General features: G+C 42.4%; 1 protein-coding gene across 1 annotated transcript in view; it reads left to right on the plus strand.

Moving 5' to 3' along the window:
* LOC124032186 (arf-GAP with coiled-coil, ANK repeat and PH domain-containing protein 3-like) overlaps positions 1-17,010 on the plus strand; it is a 102,135-nt gene that overhangs the window by 61,798 nt on the left and 23,327 nt on the right. The window contains 7 exon segments of the mRNA XM_046344377.1: positions 2,271-2,329; positions 2,780-2,865; positions 2,868-2,962; positions 3,660-3,704; positions 3,831-3,926; positions 4,524-4,598; positions 7,341-7,352. Of these exon segments, the coding sequence (XP_046200333.1) occupies positions 2,271-2,329; positions 2,780-2,865; positions 2,868-2,962; positions 3,660-3,704; positions 3,831-3,926; positions 4,524-4,598; positions 7,341-7,352 (468 nt within the window).

Genomic DNA, 17,010 nt, shown 5'->3' on the forward strand with positions numbered 1-17,010 from the left:
TGGGAGATTTCTTGGTTGCACAATATTTCAATTCTCACTTGCTGTTTTGTGGCTTATGATCTTAGATGAGACGAAGCAGAACAATCGCCACACACAGAGACAGAGAGAGATGTTGCTGTTTAGTGTTTTCCCTCTGTCTTGCCAAACTCGGCACCCGCCTCCTAAGACACCGCTTCATTTGAGAGCGATCCTACAAACCTTTAGAAGGGTCAGAAGCACAAAAAGCAGAGGCCTAACTCTGATTAGCATATTTATGGCTGGTTGGATGTGGCAGACTCTTGTGTAAAAAAAAAAGAAGGAATTCCTTCTTTTGCTAATCAAGTGGGGCACTAGATCCTGAGGAAGGACTTTTCTGGTGCACTCCTCTCTCTGTCTCTCTACCTCTTTCTCTCCTTTCTCTGCTCTCTCTCGTTATCTCACTCTGTTTCTCTCACTCTCTTTCTCCTTCTCTCTCTTTCTCCTTCTCTCTCTTTCTCCTTCTCTCTCTTTCTCCTTCTCTTTCTTTCTCCTTCTCTCTCTTTCTCCTTCTCTCTCTTTCTCCTTCTCTCTCTCTTGCCTTCTTTGGACCCAGTGAAGTTTATAGAGTAATAAAACAGTGTAAATACCTAGTGATTTACATCAGTACTCTGTAGCATTGTGGTTTCAACTTCTGGTGTTAATTGATGAAAATGACATGGCTCGTGGTGGTGTTAGGTTTGCCATGCTGACGTATGTGGTCTAAAAGTCTTAAGAAAATGATCTTGTGACGTCATTGTAATTGTATGTTGATCCACAGGTATGTTATTTTCCGTGTACTAAGATCACTCAATGCCGTGTTCAAATCATGTGCCGTAGTTACTGTATGTGGTTAAGGAGGGTTTACTTTGGTCAATCCTCTTTACACGGTCTCCTAAAATTCATCCCAAATCTGCTTTCTAATCCGGACACAGCCAATCTCCCAGCTGCCAATCACTTTGTCCCTCAATCAGAGAGAGGATGGGCCACCATCCACCCTACCTCTGACCTAACCCTGCTAATCGCTAAACACGGACATCAAATTCAATTGTGTTATGGGCAAAGCCAGAAAATAACAATTTGCTCTCTTCACCATGTACTGTTCTGTAGCTGTGGTAAAGATTCAGTAGTGCCGTCACATTTGTACCCAAAGCCTCTCTTCACTCTCTCGCTATATTCCTCCCCTCCCTTTCCCTCTCTCGCGCCCCTCCTCCCCTCTCTCTCGCGCCCTTACTCCCCTCCCTTTTCCTCTCGCTACCTTCCCTCTCCCTCTCCCTCTCTCCCCTCTCTCTTTCCTCCACTCCCTCTCTCGCTCCCTTCCTCCCCTCCCTTTTCCTCTCTCGCTCCCTTCCTCCCCTCCCTTTTCCTCTCTCGCTCCCTTCCTCCCCTCTCTCCCCCTCTTGCGCCCTTCCTCCCTTCCCTCTCCCTCTCACGACCTTCCCTCTCTCTCTCTCCCTCCCCTCTCTCTCTTCCTCCACTCCCTCTCTCGCTCCCTTCCTCCCCTCCGCTCACTCTCTCTTACTCCACTCCCTCGCTCCCTTCTTCCCTCCCTCTCTTGCTCCCTTCCTCCCCTCCCTCCTCTCCCTCTCTTGCTCCCTTCCTCCCATCCACCTGTCGCTCCCTTCCTCCCATCTCTCTGTCGCTCCCTTCCTCCCCTCCCTCTCCCGCTCCCTTTCCCTCTCTCGCTTTCTTCCTCCCATCCCTTTCCATCTCTCGCTCTCTTCCTCCCCTCCCTTTCCCGCTCTCGCTCCCTTCCTCCTCTCCCTCTCCTTATCTCGCTCCCCTTCTCCCTCCCTCCCTCCCTGCCCCAGTAACCTATTTTACTGCAGCCGCAGCATGGCATGTATTGATGTGAAAGCTGAATTGTGATTATATGAACTATTATGATTGTAAAAATGAAAAACAGCAATCGCCTTAGAATAAGAGAGGAAAAGGGTGGATTTTGAATGAAAGAGAGGATTTGAGGTGTAGTGTATGTGAGTGTGTTTGTCAGCACGTGTGTTATTCGTTTCACAATACTTGTATGCGTGGAAAGGGTGATCTCAATTTGTATTTGCATTGAATTAATTTGAGAATTCATGTTATAAATCCAGTCCTGTATCGCCCCCTGTTGGTTGAGATTGTATGTTACTGAAGGATGATCAACAGCACTGTAAAATCAGAAACCTCTCAGGATCTACATTTGTGGGCACAAAATAAGTTACATACATGCTCAAAACCTCTAACTCCACATTTGCGACCAACACATGCTAATGGAAGCTCCTTTTGTGTTTCAGATTCTGTTCGATCAAGCCCAGAGATCTGTGAAGCAGCAGCTGCACAACTTTGTGAAAGAGTAAGTTTAAAACAACGTTGTCTCATGCTGTCTCTCCTATATAACTATGTAGCTTGAGACCATTTCTCACACACCCAACGTCTCCTTGTTTGGCCTGGAAGCTTTACTGATTTATGGTGTTGGTGGACAACATCATAGGTGTGAAGCAGACAGACTATCCCCAGTCTCAGGACCTTTTTACCTGGGAAAAGTCAGGGGTCATGGCCCTGGTCCTGTTTCTGTCTTAACCTCCCAGGAAAAGCTGGGGTGAACTGGCAGGGAGAATAAGGAACACGCGTATCTAACAAACTTAATTATCCTTGGTGAATGGTCCAACCACAAACAGTATTGTCATTCCCAACCATGTGTTCCACTTACCCCTGTTATCTGGTCAGGTACAACTAAAGGAATCACATGAAGTGTCTCTTGTTAAACCCAATCTCACTGTCATCCCCAATTTCTCATTCTCAGGGATGTCCGTAAATTCAAGGAGACCAAGAAGCAATTTGACCGCATGCGTGAAGACATGGAGATAGCCCAGGTGAAGAACGCCAGGCTCCCAGGAACAAGCCCCACGAGGTGGAGGAGGCCACCGGAACACTCAGTATCACCAGGAAGTGCTTCAGACACCTGGCCCTCGACTACGTACTTCAGGTGAGATAGACAACATAACCAGAGTAATACATGGACTCAGATAGATCCCTTTGGATCCTGTAGGTCGAGAATAGAATAGAATATAGAATATCTCAGCATGGTTAGAGCTTAGCATGCCCACATGTTGTCTCCTCTGTCTCCGGACAGTTACTAAATTTGCCTCAGGGAACAGAGTGACTGATGTGGTGTGATCGCTGTAGCGTCCTCTGTCTGCAGTATGTATTGTGTCTGCCGGCACTAACGTCCTCTCTGCTCTAATTTGGAGTGTGTGTGTGTGTGTGTGTGACCCTGTTTGGTTTTAATTGAAAGTGGCAGAAGGCAGAGAAGGTCACGGGTGTGTCTGAAGATTTATTCTAGAGACCTCTCAAATGTCGCGCAATATCTCATTTTGGTTTGCATCGTTCTTTAAGATAACCAATGAGCTGAATGTCTGAATTATTTGTTTTATCCCTAAAATGCCAACATGATGGCCATGATTAGTTGATATATAGAGCATCACTGTATCATGTTGATTTCTTGTGATTTAGTTCATAACATACAACAAACAGAGACAGGCAGGACTGAAGGACACAAATGTTGTATATTGTTGGTCACTATACTGACAACAGTGAGATGTATTGATTGTCCACAAGAGGGAGATGTTTCAATGCACAGTAGTGTCAGATAAGACTGTTACTCACCTCTTCCCCTCTTGCAGATCAACGTCCTTCAAGCCAAGAAGAAGTTTGAGATCCTAGATGCTGTAAGTGCCCTTAACGTCCGATCCATCACTATAGAGTACAGTGCTGTAGAGTGAGTGTTTTGTTGTTTTTAAAAACACACCAATAATTTATTGCTTATATTATTCTCCTGTCTCTCTCCCCTGCAGATGCTGTCCTTCATGCATGCCCAGTACTCCCTCTTTCAGCAGGGCTACAACCTGCTGGATGAGATTGACCCCTACATGAAGAAGCTGGCTGCTGAGGTGAGCTTCACCACCTCCCTCATCCAGAGCCACAGCCAGCCTACTGCTGTGCTGTTAGCCCCTAAGCCCTGCGTCCTGATTGTTATTAGATTGGTTCTGATTGGAAATATCGACCCAGGCAGAGTTGCATCACCAATGGATGCGCTGTCCGCTGCTGTGCGGTCTGTTTACATAACAGTGCATTAGCCTTTGGATTTGACTGTGGGAAACTTCTGACGTTATCTGTTTAAAAAATCCCTGAATGTGCTGGGTGGTCGACGTAGCAGGTACAGTGTTAGTGTAAGACTTCAGCAGCATGGTTTCCCGTCAGGTGGAATACATGTACAGTATGCTGAATAGTGAAACAGACCTGAATCAGTGCTTCATTACAAAACATTGACCTCTCACGTCATTGCGTTTGGGCTCTGGTAGTTCCAAGTGCTCTAGTCAATTGCTGAGCATCCCTCTTGAATCAATCTGGCAGCTATGTTGGAATTGCCCATGCTTAAAATGAAGCACTTCCATGGATATTCCTTGGCTTAAGCTCTTCTCTACTCACACACCTGAGCTATGTGATCAACCTCATCTGAGTGTGTTTTTTTTTCTTCTTGTTTCCAGTTGGATCAGTTGGTGATTGACTCGGCCATGGAGAAGAGAGATATGGAACACAAGCACGCCACCATACAGCAGAGGGTAAGCAAGCAGCTATTTCACATTTCTCCCTTTCCTCTGGAAGTTGGCGAGGTCTGGGTCTGGGACTGGCTTTGCTAGCCTGTTGGGTATACTAAAAAACAGGATCAAGGCGTCAGCCAAAAAATAAGCTTGAAATGGGCACGATCTAATTGATTCAACAAACAAGAACACATATCTAAGTTTCGCTTTTATGACGAACCAGAAGATCAGTAGTTATTTCTGTTTGCTTGTCAAAGTTAGCGGGCTAACTCATTGATCCTAATTTATAGTATACCCCTCTGGTTCCATACTGCAGTGGCTCCCAACTCCAGTCCTTCAGTACCCCCCAAAAGCACACAATTCTGTTGTAGCCTCAGATAAGCACACCTGATTCAATTTGTCAATTAATCATCAAGCCCTAAATTAGTTGAATCAGGTGAGTTTATTTGGGGATACAACAGAAATGTGTGCTGTTGGGGGTACTGGAGACCTGGATTGGGGAAACACTGCCATACTTTATGTGCCATAGCCATGACTCCTCTATCGTTGCCATGCACCATACATGTATGGCTTGATAATGATGGAAAAGGTGTAGGGGACTAGGTCTGGGCTAGTCTTCTGTGAGTTGGCCATGTCTGTACTGGGGTTGGGCTGGGAGTTTGGCTGTGTTTTAGGGCACACATTACAGGTCAGAGCTCCCTCCAGTCCAGTGAGTCCACCACCTGGCTCTGACTGTCTTCTGCTATGACTGGGGGATTAGGAAGGAGACTGGTGAGCGTTTTGATTAGTCTGCCTCAGAAAGGCCGGTCATTGATTTAAACTGTTAAATCAGGTGGAATGAAGTGCTTTAAGAGGCTAATGATCTCAGTTGTGTCTACTGTAAATAACAATGCTCAGCACTTTTGGTATATGCTAGGCTAGGTAATCACTGAGCTAATCCAGTAAAATGCTGACAATTGAAATGTGTGTTCTCTCTGTCATAGTCTCTGATGTTATTTTAGTGTTTTCACAGATCATTTTGGTCTCAGTTGCAGGTCCCCTGTGCAATGCTATATTTACTGGCAAATGTACCTGTCTGTTTGCTGTCTGTTTGCTGTGAAACTGACAGCAAACAGACAGACAGCTACATTTGAGGAAAAATCTAAATAAAATTGATTTCAAGAGTGTAATTTTTGTTGAACTCTTATTAAGAACTTTCCATTTCATGACATGTCAAATGTGGGAAACAAACACAGAAGTTCCTCAACACTCAGGAAGTATGTCCTGTTTGTCCATGTCTGTTTGTGCTGTCCTGCCAACTCCTACAACAATGACCGTAGGGAAGACAGCCCAAATAGATCTGGGACCAGGCTAGTCCTGTCCTGGTTGTGAATGTATAATCCCTGGCCTGTTGACTGGGACTTCCTGAGTTCCTCATGATCTCCATATGAATGAGACACTAAATGGTCCAGTCTCAGGGTCCAGAGCCCCAGGAGCAATACCAATATACCTCAGGAAGGATCAGTAGCCATCTGTCCATCTGCCTGCAGACCACCAGGCAAGCAGCCCTGGAAACCCCACTCACACCAGGCCACTGCCCATAGTCTGCAGACAGACCAACAGGAGAGTGCAGAATGGGTGTGAGCCCAGCAGTTATTGATCTGTTTATGCCATGAAGACCAGCGCTTCTAAACACAAGCATCAAACTAACACATTCCACTGGCAAGTGGTAGTTTGTGTTAGTTTGTTGCCTGTGAAAATTATATCAGCATCTGATCACAGGTAAAATGTAGGCTATGCTTTTATAGGGCTGGTCATTTTAAAGAAGAGCTCAAATATCAGAGATAATAGCTAGGTTTACATCTAGATTTTGATGTGAATATTCTAAAAAACAGTGGTATGTTTCCACCAAACTGAGGTAGTGGACACAAAATGTAATTTTTCACTTAAGTTTTCATGTACCGAATATAAATCAAATGTTCAATTTGTGCCCATCGTCTTTTTCAACTCTACCTATAACTGTTGTGTTAAATAGCAAATGTGCCAACTCTGGTTTTGGTACATGCGTTCCAGCCAACAGTTTGCAGAGACAGTGCAGGTAGGCTGTGTGGATAGTCTACATGTTGAGATTATGGATAAGAGTGAGAATATTTTTAGTTGTCAAATGGCAGTCAAGCATCGATCATCATGTCACCAGAACAAGACCCTCAACATTTATTGGAATGATCATAATTGATTTAATCTGTAGCCTAATTTAATCTGCATGGTTTCCTGAGTTGTAGTGGGAGGACCACACACCATGTCATCGTGTGACTCCACGTTTACTTTCATATCATGGTTATTATATCAATAATACATTTCCACATAATTCATTTTACCGACACCAAAAGATCCCACCATGTCGAACAAACAAATGATCTGTCGCCATTTATAAATTCTACTGAAACTTCCTGTTTCCATCACAGCTGTCGTGATTTATTTTAATACAGTATGACTTTACTTGCATAAAAACTGTGGATGGAATGTGGTTGCTGGCTTCCAGAGTCAGATGATGAGATGTTGTAGGCCAATAAGTAGGATTATCATCTGAGATACAATAATCTCCATGCTTCATTGTATCTTCACCCCCCCCCCCCCAATGGTCTGCAATGCCCTCTTGCATGTTATAATGCTGCCTCCTCTCTCTCTCTCTCTCTCTCTCTCTCTCTCTCTCTCTCTCTCTCTCTCTCTCTCTCTCTCTCCCTCCCTCTGTTTCTCCAACAATGCTGCAATCTGCTCTCCCAGACCCTCATGCAGGTGAGTACATGTTATACTTCACATGTCTATTGTCTGCTTCTTGTGAGAGACATATGCAGACGTACAAGCACAGAACGGCTCAGATGTGCCATTGGAGCACATTAGCCAACCTCTTTGAAGTTATCTTAAGCTCTAGTGTGTGGGGCTGCAGACACCTACTACAGCACACTGAGTAGTGTATATAAAGCAATCAGAACCACAGAGCTTTGTATGACTGCTATAGGCATAGCATCAGATAGTATAGCATTTAGTTTGTTCTGAACTGGGTCGCTCTGGTTCTGGTCTCTTTTGTTCAGAATTTTTCTGCTGAATGGTTCTCTCTATGTTTTGTAGATTCCCTGAGGCAAATTATCTTATTGATGGACCGGATATTGGTTCTCAATCTCATAGTATTGGGAAATGTGTTTTCTTATCACAACACTTCAAGCATCATCTTATATCTCAGCTAAAAAAAAAAGATAAATCATTAGAGGTCTTACAACAACGGGCTGCATTTTCTGTGTTCCCTTGCTAAAGTCATACTCCGCTCTGAAAGTGTGAAATATATCAGGGGTTTGTTTGTTCTTGTCACATTTGAACATGAGAATTAACCCTTGTGTAAACATACATGAGACAATGACATAGAACAAGCGGAGAGGAGAATAAAGTGCTGCCACTGTGTGACATTTACACCGTTATGACCTCTCTGGTACACAGAGCAGAGAAAGCATGTACATGTCAAGCCCCTGAGAGGTTTTATTCATTTTTAACACTGGTTTTAATGGAGGAACTCTGTCCTGGCCAATTTTGCCAATGTAGTTTGTAACCACCATGCATCACTGTGGCTCTACACCACTACCGTACAATCTACAGGTCGACCGTTTAATCGGAATGGCCGATTTATTAGGGCTGATTTCAAGTTTTCATAACAATCGGAAATCTGTATTTTTGGGTGCCGATTTGCAATGTTTTTTTTTTACAACTTTATTTAATCTATATTTAACTTGGCAAGTCAGTTAAGAACACATTCTTATTTTCAATGATGGCCTAGGAACAGTGGGTTAACTGCCTTGTTCAGGGGCAGAATGACAGATTTTTACCTTGTCAGCTCTGGGGATCCAATCTTGCAACCTTAACTAGTCCAACGCAATAAGCACTCCACAAGGAGGCTGCCTGTTATACGAATGCAGTAAGCCAAGGTAAGTTGCTAGCTAGCATTAAACTTATCTTATAAGAAACAATCAATCATAATCACTAGTTAACTACACATGATTGATGATATTACTAGATATTATCTAGTGTGTCCTGCGTTGCATATAATCTGACTGAGCGGTGGTAGGCAGAAGCAGGCACGTAAACATTCATTCAAACAGCACTTTCATGCGTTTTGCCAGCAGCTCTTCATTGTGCATCAAGCATTGCGCTGTTTATGACTTCAAGCCTATCAACTCCCGAGATGAGGCTCGTGTAACCAAAGTGAAATGGCTAGCTAGTTAGCGCGCACTAATTGTTGATGTGCTGCTGGTTCGAGCCCAGGGAGGAGCGAGGAGAGGGACGGAAGCTATACTGTTACACTGGCAATACTAAAATGCCTATAAGAACATCCAATAGTCAAAGGTTAATGAAATACAAATGGTATAGAGTGAAATAGTCCTATAATTCCTATAATAACTACAACCTAAAACTTCTTACCTGGGAATATTGAAGACACATGTTAAAAGGAACCACCAGCTTTCATATGTTCTCATGTTCTGAGCAAGGAACTCAAACGTTAGCTTTCTTACATGGCACATATTTTACATGGAATATATTGCACTTTTACTTTCTTCTCCAACACTTTGTTTTTGCATTATTTAAACCAAATTGAACATGTTTCATTATTTACTTGAGGCTAAATTGATTTTATTGATGTATTATATTAAGTTAAAATAAGTGTTCATTCAGTATTGTTGTAATTGTCATTATTACAAATAAATAAATCAAAAATCGGGCGATTAATCGGTATCTGCTTTTATGGTCCTCCAATAATCGGCATCGGCATTGAAAAATCATAATCGGTTGACCTCTAGTACAATCACAGCATTCTAGGCTACTGTTCCTCTAGCATCAGCTTGTTATTCAATTAGGCTAAATAGAAAATAACATTTTGGTCTAATTAATTTTCAGCACTTGAATATTCAGATTTCAGATATAAAATGTAATACATATTTTAAGCTATCACACGCATTAGCAGCATTTTGCAGGACTGTGATTTATAATGGGTGGTTAGGGGAATGAGAATGTGGGAGTTATTTTTCTCCCGTGTTCTGGTGTGTCTGATAACTCAGATGGGCTCGGTTCCATGGTAACTGTTTCCCATGGCAACAGAGTAGAGAGAGCTAAATGAACCAGGTGGGTTCAGGATTAGGACAGGCAGGCTGTTGTGTTGTGGGTGGGGCTAAGGCTGGTAAGGCTAATTAATGGCAGATGACACCTCAGGCATAATGGGACAAGAAGATCCTGGCTGGTTGCAGACAATAGGGGTGTAGTATGTCACTGCAGACAGACTGGCTAATCAGTGCCACCAACTGTCCTGTCCTGGCCAGGGTCCATTTGGCAGAGAGTGAGGGGCAGCCATGTCTCCATTCACCAGGTGGGTGATGAATCAGAACTTTCCTTCCTAGTCTGTTTAGTCTAGTCTCGGGTTTCCACCCACAGTGGGTGAAAATGCGCTTTGGTGAGGGAATTTCACTTCCTTATATTATAAAATACATTGTACCAAGACACATATGATTGTTCATGTTCTGAATCATTCAGTGGGGTCTTTCTCTAACATATCATTAACATTATATCCAAAAAGTCCGATTTCATAACCTAATAAATCAGATAATAACCACCGAGCTCTGTTGACATAACGGTGCAGGTTTCTCCTAACAATGATTGAGTATTGTACATTTTGTGGTCGTCGTCCTAAAAGTTGTTTCCGCTGGGTGCAAAAACCTACATTAGCATGACACGAGCTGAATTAAATTTGAAAGATTTTGAAAATAAAAAGCTTTGTATACGCTCAGTGCTCCGTTGACATTTCAGAGAGATAGGAATATTGTTTTTGTGAAAAGGGAACATAACAGATTCCTAACTAAGGGATACTGAGATAGTGCTCATGATGAGAATGATGATTTTAATATCTTGCACACTCAACATTTCAGTCAAGCAGTCTGTCTCTATCCAATATCCAAGGGAGGGGTAATGGCAGGATACGTCAATAATGGACCTTGCTGTCTGTCCAGATGAAAGCCTGCAGAGTGTCTGAGACCCATGTGGCATGGCTCTGACCCAGGGCTTTGATATTGAAAACTGCTACGATGACGTGTTCCCTCTCAAAGTGAAATAAATATGTTCTAGAATTGTTCTACAACTTCTAAGAATCAGAGCAAAACCTCATCGTTAACCCCTCACAGCTCTGTACTCAGTGGCCCATGGCCTCTTCCCTCAGTGGCCCATGGCCTCTTCCCTCAGTGGCCCATGGCCTCTTCCCTCAGTGGCCCATGGCCTCTTCCCTCAGTGGCCCATGGCCTCTTCCCTCAGTGGCCCATGGCCTCTTCCCTCAGTGGCCCATGGCCGCTTCCCTCAGTGGCCCATGGCCGCTTCCCTCAGTGGCCCATGGCCTCTTCCCTCAGTGGCCCATGGCCTCTTCCCTCTGAGGAACATGGCCTCTTCCCTCTGAGGAACATGGCTTCTGGAATGCACAGTTTTCACCAGCATGGATTGCAACATACTTTCTAATTGTGCAATTGATGGAATTAAATATACTCTAATGTCAATAATTTACTTATCAAATAAAACACAAATGGGATTGCACCTGTAAATAGTAAGATTCATTTGGAGTTATCTGATCTCACGAATAATTGTTGAAATGGGTCTGACCAGAGCCATGAATATATGAGTCTGTGTTTGACTATCTCACAGGCTGCTGCTGTGATGTCCTTTCACATTGCACAGCTCCCAGTCCTCCTCTAGCTAAACTTCCCTGCTGCTGGCCAGCATCCTGATGAGAATCTGCTCATATAGGCTACGTTTAGGGTGCCCAAGTTAGGGGACAAAACAAAGCTTTAACAGTAAATAAGTTAGTTAAAGTAGTTTAAAGTAAATGTGTTGTATGCTATTTGGTGTCTGTTTGTTTTGAACATGGTAGGCTAGCTGACTGCGTTGGGAAGAAAATATGTTTTACTGCTAGTCATTTCTTCTCTATAATGCCAGATCATTAGTAATGAAGGGCCTTGTAACAGTATGAGTAACCTAATATCATGGAGCAGAAAATATTTGCTTCCCTTCTTCATAACATGTGTGAGCTTACTCAATGGGCATCTACATGGTTATGGTAAGGATGTGTATTATTAATGGCAACTGGAAATGTATACGTGCATAATTGTGTAGGCTAGGCTAAATGGTAAATGTGCTGCTGCTGACAGCTGTTCTATAGTGGCTTGCATTCAGGTTGTTTGGCTACATGGCAAATAGGCTCATGGCTTCTCAGTGGTGATTGCTTGATTAACTGAACTGTTTGCCAATTGGTTTTCCCCTTCTGCAGAACGTGCACGGGGTCCGAGGTTTGACGAGTTGTAAAAGTGTCCAAACAGCGCAACGTGGATTCTGGTGTTACGTTAACACTCTGCCAGTCTCTGGGTGAAGAGCGACTTCAGTCTAAATTCGACGTGCCGCAAATAAATTGGCAGCTGTTTGATAATAAACTCTAATCCAAAGCCTCACACAGCAGCAAGCAGTTGGCTACGCGTATTTATCCACATGCCTGCGTAGGGGAATTAGGCACGATGCAGGACTCTGGCGGTCCGAGCATTTTTCAGCATTCAGAGATCAGAGAGGACTTAACTGACACTTGTAACGCTACAGAGATGCCTATTCAATGAGCATTTGATTAGATTCGATATTTTTATTTTTTATTTGTGTTTGCCTATACATGTCCAATGCTCTTGGATCATTTAAAAGGTTTGAAAATGAAGATATTTGGAAGGTTGGACCGCACTCTGGTGGGTTGAGTTTTCTTTTGTAGTCTACTTTACTAATAATTGTTTCACTTTGTTAAGTCTTGAGTTTGTTTGTTTACGTTTCTTTTTGGAGAGTTGACCTTTTGTGTAGTGAGAAGACATACTTTTAATAGGGATAGTTTAGTGCCATAAAATATGATTGTTTTTAATTTGTGTCATGACTTGATGGAGTATTGAACAGCTTATATTGGAAATGCAGTAGTTTATGGTAAATGGCAACAAATTGTCAGATCAGACTGTAACAACAAATTGTCAGATCAGACTGTAACATCAAATTGTTCAATGTAACATCAAATTGTTCATGTCAAAAAAGAGAGCTCTAGGGAGGAGAAAACATTGTATTATTTAAATTTGTGAATAGTAGTTGATGGCTGCTGCCGTGCTCAGTGCTGCTGATACCATTATGAAACTCAGCTGATCACAGTGGGTCTGATGGGATCTGACTGAGTGCACTGTCACTGGCATTCCTTTATCTAGGTCAATGTTGGAGCTATTTTAAATCATCCGAAAAGAAAGGCAGTACAATCCTCCAGTCAATCCTTCACTGTTTATTGCTTTTAATTAGATAACTTATTATTCGAATAGAGCTTGACCACGATGGGAACATTGTGTTCCAGTCTCTTCAATAGGCTGTTTGTGTGTTTGTCATGTAATTGAATTGAAGCTAAATCAATGTTCTATACCTATACACCAGGGGTGAATTCATTACACAGATTCTGTTGCAAAACATTTTGCAACGAAAACAATAGTTTCTATTCGTTTCGTTCCTTTTGGTTCCTGTTTGCTTGCGCTGTTGGTTTCTGTTGCAAGACGTAATGAATACACCCCAGTCCATGGGTGAATGGACATCTAATGATATGATTTTAATCTAATACTTAGATTCTTTCTTAACATTCCTCCCTTAAAGGAGCACCATATGAATTCTTTGAGAACTCTTTCATCAAGTCTATATTCACTAATGAGACAATGGTGTCTTGGCAAATGAAGCTTCACCACTGTGATGTAATGTGGTTAATGGGCCGTACAAAATATGCACCAAAATAGTTATCAAGCTAAAGGCATCATAGCTTTGTTGGAGTACACTTTTGTCTGTGTTGCGAGACATGCCTTTACATTATCTCTAGAATGATTTTCTCATTCAGCATGCAGGCTCAATTCAGGTTTTACCCAGCGTTTTTAACAGGAACCACGCTTTTCCCTCCCTCGGTTAATTGTTTACAGGAAATATTTCAATATTACAGGCATAAGTGAGTACACAATCGTTGAATTTTTTTATTTATTGGGTGTATCTACCGATGGACTGTAGAGGTCTGGAAAGATACATCCATTGTTTCGTTCTTTTTGTTTTACCCTGCCTGCAAACATGCTGGATGATTCAGAATCCATTGAAGAGCTTGAACGATTCATTGACAAGAGATACTTACGAGCTCAAAGAAACATGTTGCTGGTTTCTGAGGATTCAAGCACTGTTAAGGACAACAAACCCAATCAACAAAACAAACAAACTAAAGCCATGTTGGCTAAGTGGTATCAACGATGGAATCAAACCTTCCCCAATCAAACCATCCCCTCACCCTACTAGAATCTGAAGTCAAATGTCTACTGTTTGCTGATGATCTGGTGCTTCTGTCACCAACCAAGGATCTAGCAGCACCTAGATCTTCTGCACAGATTATTCCAGACCTGGGCCCTGACAGTAAATCTCAGTAAGACCAAAATAATGGTGTTCCAAAAAAGGTCCAGTCGCCAGGACCACAAATACAAATTCCATCTAGACACCGTTGCCCTAGAGCACACAAAAAACTATACATACCTTGGCCTAAACATCAGTGCCACAGGTAACTTTCACAAAGCTGTGAATGATCTGAGTGACAAGACAAGAAGGGCCTTCTATGCCATCAAAAGGAACATACCATTCGACATACAAAGTAGGATCTGGCTAAAAATACTTGAATCAGTTATAGAACCCATTGCCCTTTATGCTTGTGAGGTCTGGGGTCCGCTCACCAACCAATAATTCACAAAATGGGACAAACACCAAACTGAGACTCTGCATGCAGAATTCTGCAAAAATATCCTCTGTGGACAACGTAAAACACGAAATAATGCATGCAGAGCAGAATTAGGTCCGATACCCGCTAATGATCAAAATCCAGAAAAGAGCTGTTAAATTCTAAAAACCACCTAAAAGGAATCGATTCCCAAACCTTTCATAACAAAGCCATCACCTACAGAGAGCTGAACCTGGAGAAGAGTCCCCAAAGCAAGCTGGTCTTGGGGCTCTGTTCACAAACAGACCCCACAGAGCCCCAGGACAGCAACACAATTAGACCCAACCAAATCATGAGAAAACAAAAAGATAATTAGACACATTGACACATTGGAAAGAATTAACAAAAAACAGAGTAAACTAGAATGCTATTTGGCCCTAAACAGAGTACACAGTGGCAGAATACCTGACCACTGTGACTGACCCAAATATAAGAAAAGCTTTGAATATGTACAGACTCAGTGAGCATAGCCTTGCTATTGAGAGAAGCCGCCATAGGCAGACTTGCTCTCGAGAGAAGACCGGCTATGTGCACACTGCCCACAAAATGAGGTGGAAACTGAGCTGCACTTCCTAACCTCCTGCCAAATGTATGACCATATTAGAGACACATACAGTGAGCACCATAAATCATTGGACAGTGACCATTCATTTGTTATTTTGGTTCTATGATCTAGCACTTTGAGTTTGAAAGGATACAATGATAATTTGGGTGAAGTGCAGACTGTCAGCTTTAATTTGAGGGTATTTTCATAACGGATTAACCGTTTAGAAATTATAGAAGCTTTTGTACATAGTCCCCCCTATTTTCGGGCATCAAAAAACATTGGACAGTTTAACATAATGTAGAATAAAGTCATCATTGTTAATATTTGGTCGCATATCCTTTGCATGCAATGGCTGCTTGAAGTCTGCGATGCATCGACATCACCAGACGCTGGGTATCTTCCCTGGTGATGCTCTGCCAGGCCTGTACTGCAGCCATCTTCAGTTCCTGCTTGTTTCAGGGACTTATTGCCTTCAGTCTCCTCTTCAGCATGTAAAATGCATGTTCAATTGGATTCAGATCCGGTGATTGACTCAGCCAGTCAAGGATTTTCCACTTTTTGGCCATCAATACCCCTTCGTTGCTCTTGCAGTATGTTTTGGGTCATTGTCTTGTTGCATGATGAAGTGCCGTCCAATGAGTTTGGAGGCATTTGGTTTTATCTGAGCAGATAAAATATTTCTGTAGACTTCAGAATTCATTATTCTACTTCTGTCTGGAGTCACATCATCGATGAAGACAAGTGAGCCTGTTCCCCTGGCAGCTATACAGGCCCAAGCCATAACACCCCCTCCACCATGTTTCATGGATGAGGTGGTATGCTTTGGATCATGGGCATGTCTTTTTTTCTCAACACTTTCCTGTTTCCATCACTCTTGTACGTGTTAATCTTTGTCTCATCTGTCCACAATACTTTTTTCCAGAATTCTTGGGGCTCAATTTCGGGGCTTTTTCGGCAAACTGTAATCTGGCCGTTCTGTTCTTCAGGCTTATCAGTGGTTTGCATCTTGTAGTGTTTCCTCTGTAGTCCTGCTGGTGTCGTCTTCTACGTATGGTAGACTTTGACACATCTACACCTGCATCTGTTTGGCTGTTGTCAGGGGGGGTTTCTTCACAATAGAGAGTATTCTCCAGCCATCCACTACAGTGGTCTTCCTCAGTCTACCGGGTCTTTTGACATAATTGAGTTCACCGGTTGTTTTTTTCTCTTGTTAATAATGAACCAAACCGTTGACTTGGGCATGTCCAGGGTGCAATGTTCCTGATTGATTTTCATTTCTGAGCCTTATGACGGCCAGCTTCATTTGCATCGACACTGCTGTCTTCCTCATGTTGTCACACCCCAACAACAACCTCCAGAGGCAACAGCAAAGTCTAGAATCAATGCTATTCATCAACAGCATATCCTGCATTCACTAACGACACAAATGAATACACCTGCCTAACGACACACATCTGTGAAGCCAATTCAACAAATACATGTAGTACCTTAAAATGGGGGGGGATCATGTACAAAAGGTGCTGTCATTTCTAAATGTTTCATCAGATATGTATGAAAATACCCTCAAATTAAAGCTGACAGTCTGCACTTCACCCTCATTGTCATTGTATCCTTTCAAACAAAAAGTGTTAGAGTACAGAACCAAAATAACAAAAAAATGGTCACTGTCCAATGATTTATGGTGCTCACTGTATTTCCCTCAGATTACACAGCTCCACAAAGAATTCAAAAACAAACCCGATTTTGATAAACTCCCATATCTACTGGGTGAAATACCACAGTGTGCAATCACAGCAGCAATATTTGTGACCTGTTGCCACAAGAAAAGGGCAACCAGTGAAGAACAAATACCATTGTAAATACAACCCATATTGATGTTTATTTATTTTCCCTTGTGTACTTTAACTATTTGCACGTTGTTACAACACTGTATATAGACATAATATGACATTTGAAATGTCTTTATACTTTAGGAACTTCTGTGAGTGTAATGTTTACTGTTCATTTTTATTGTTTATTTCACTTTTGTATATTAT

Source organism: Oncorhynchus gorbuscha, linkage group LG03 (assembly GCF_021184085.1).
Source record: "Oncorhynchus gorbuscha isolate QuinsamMale2020 ecotype Even-year linkage group LG03, OgorEven_v1.0, whole genome shotgun sequence".
In the NCBI taxonomy this organism is placed as follows: Eukaryota; Metazoa; Chordata; class Actinopteri; order Salmoniformes; family Salmonidae; genus Oncorhynchus; species Oncorhynchus gorbuscha.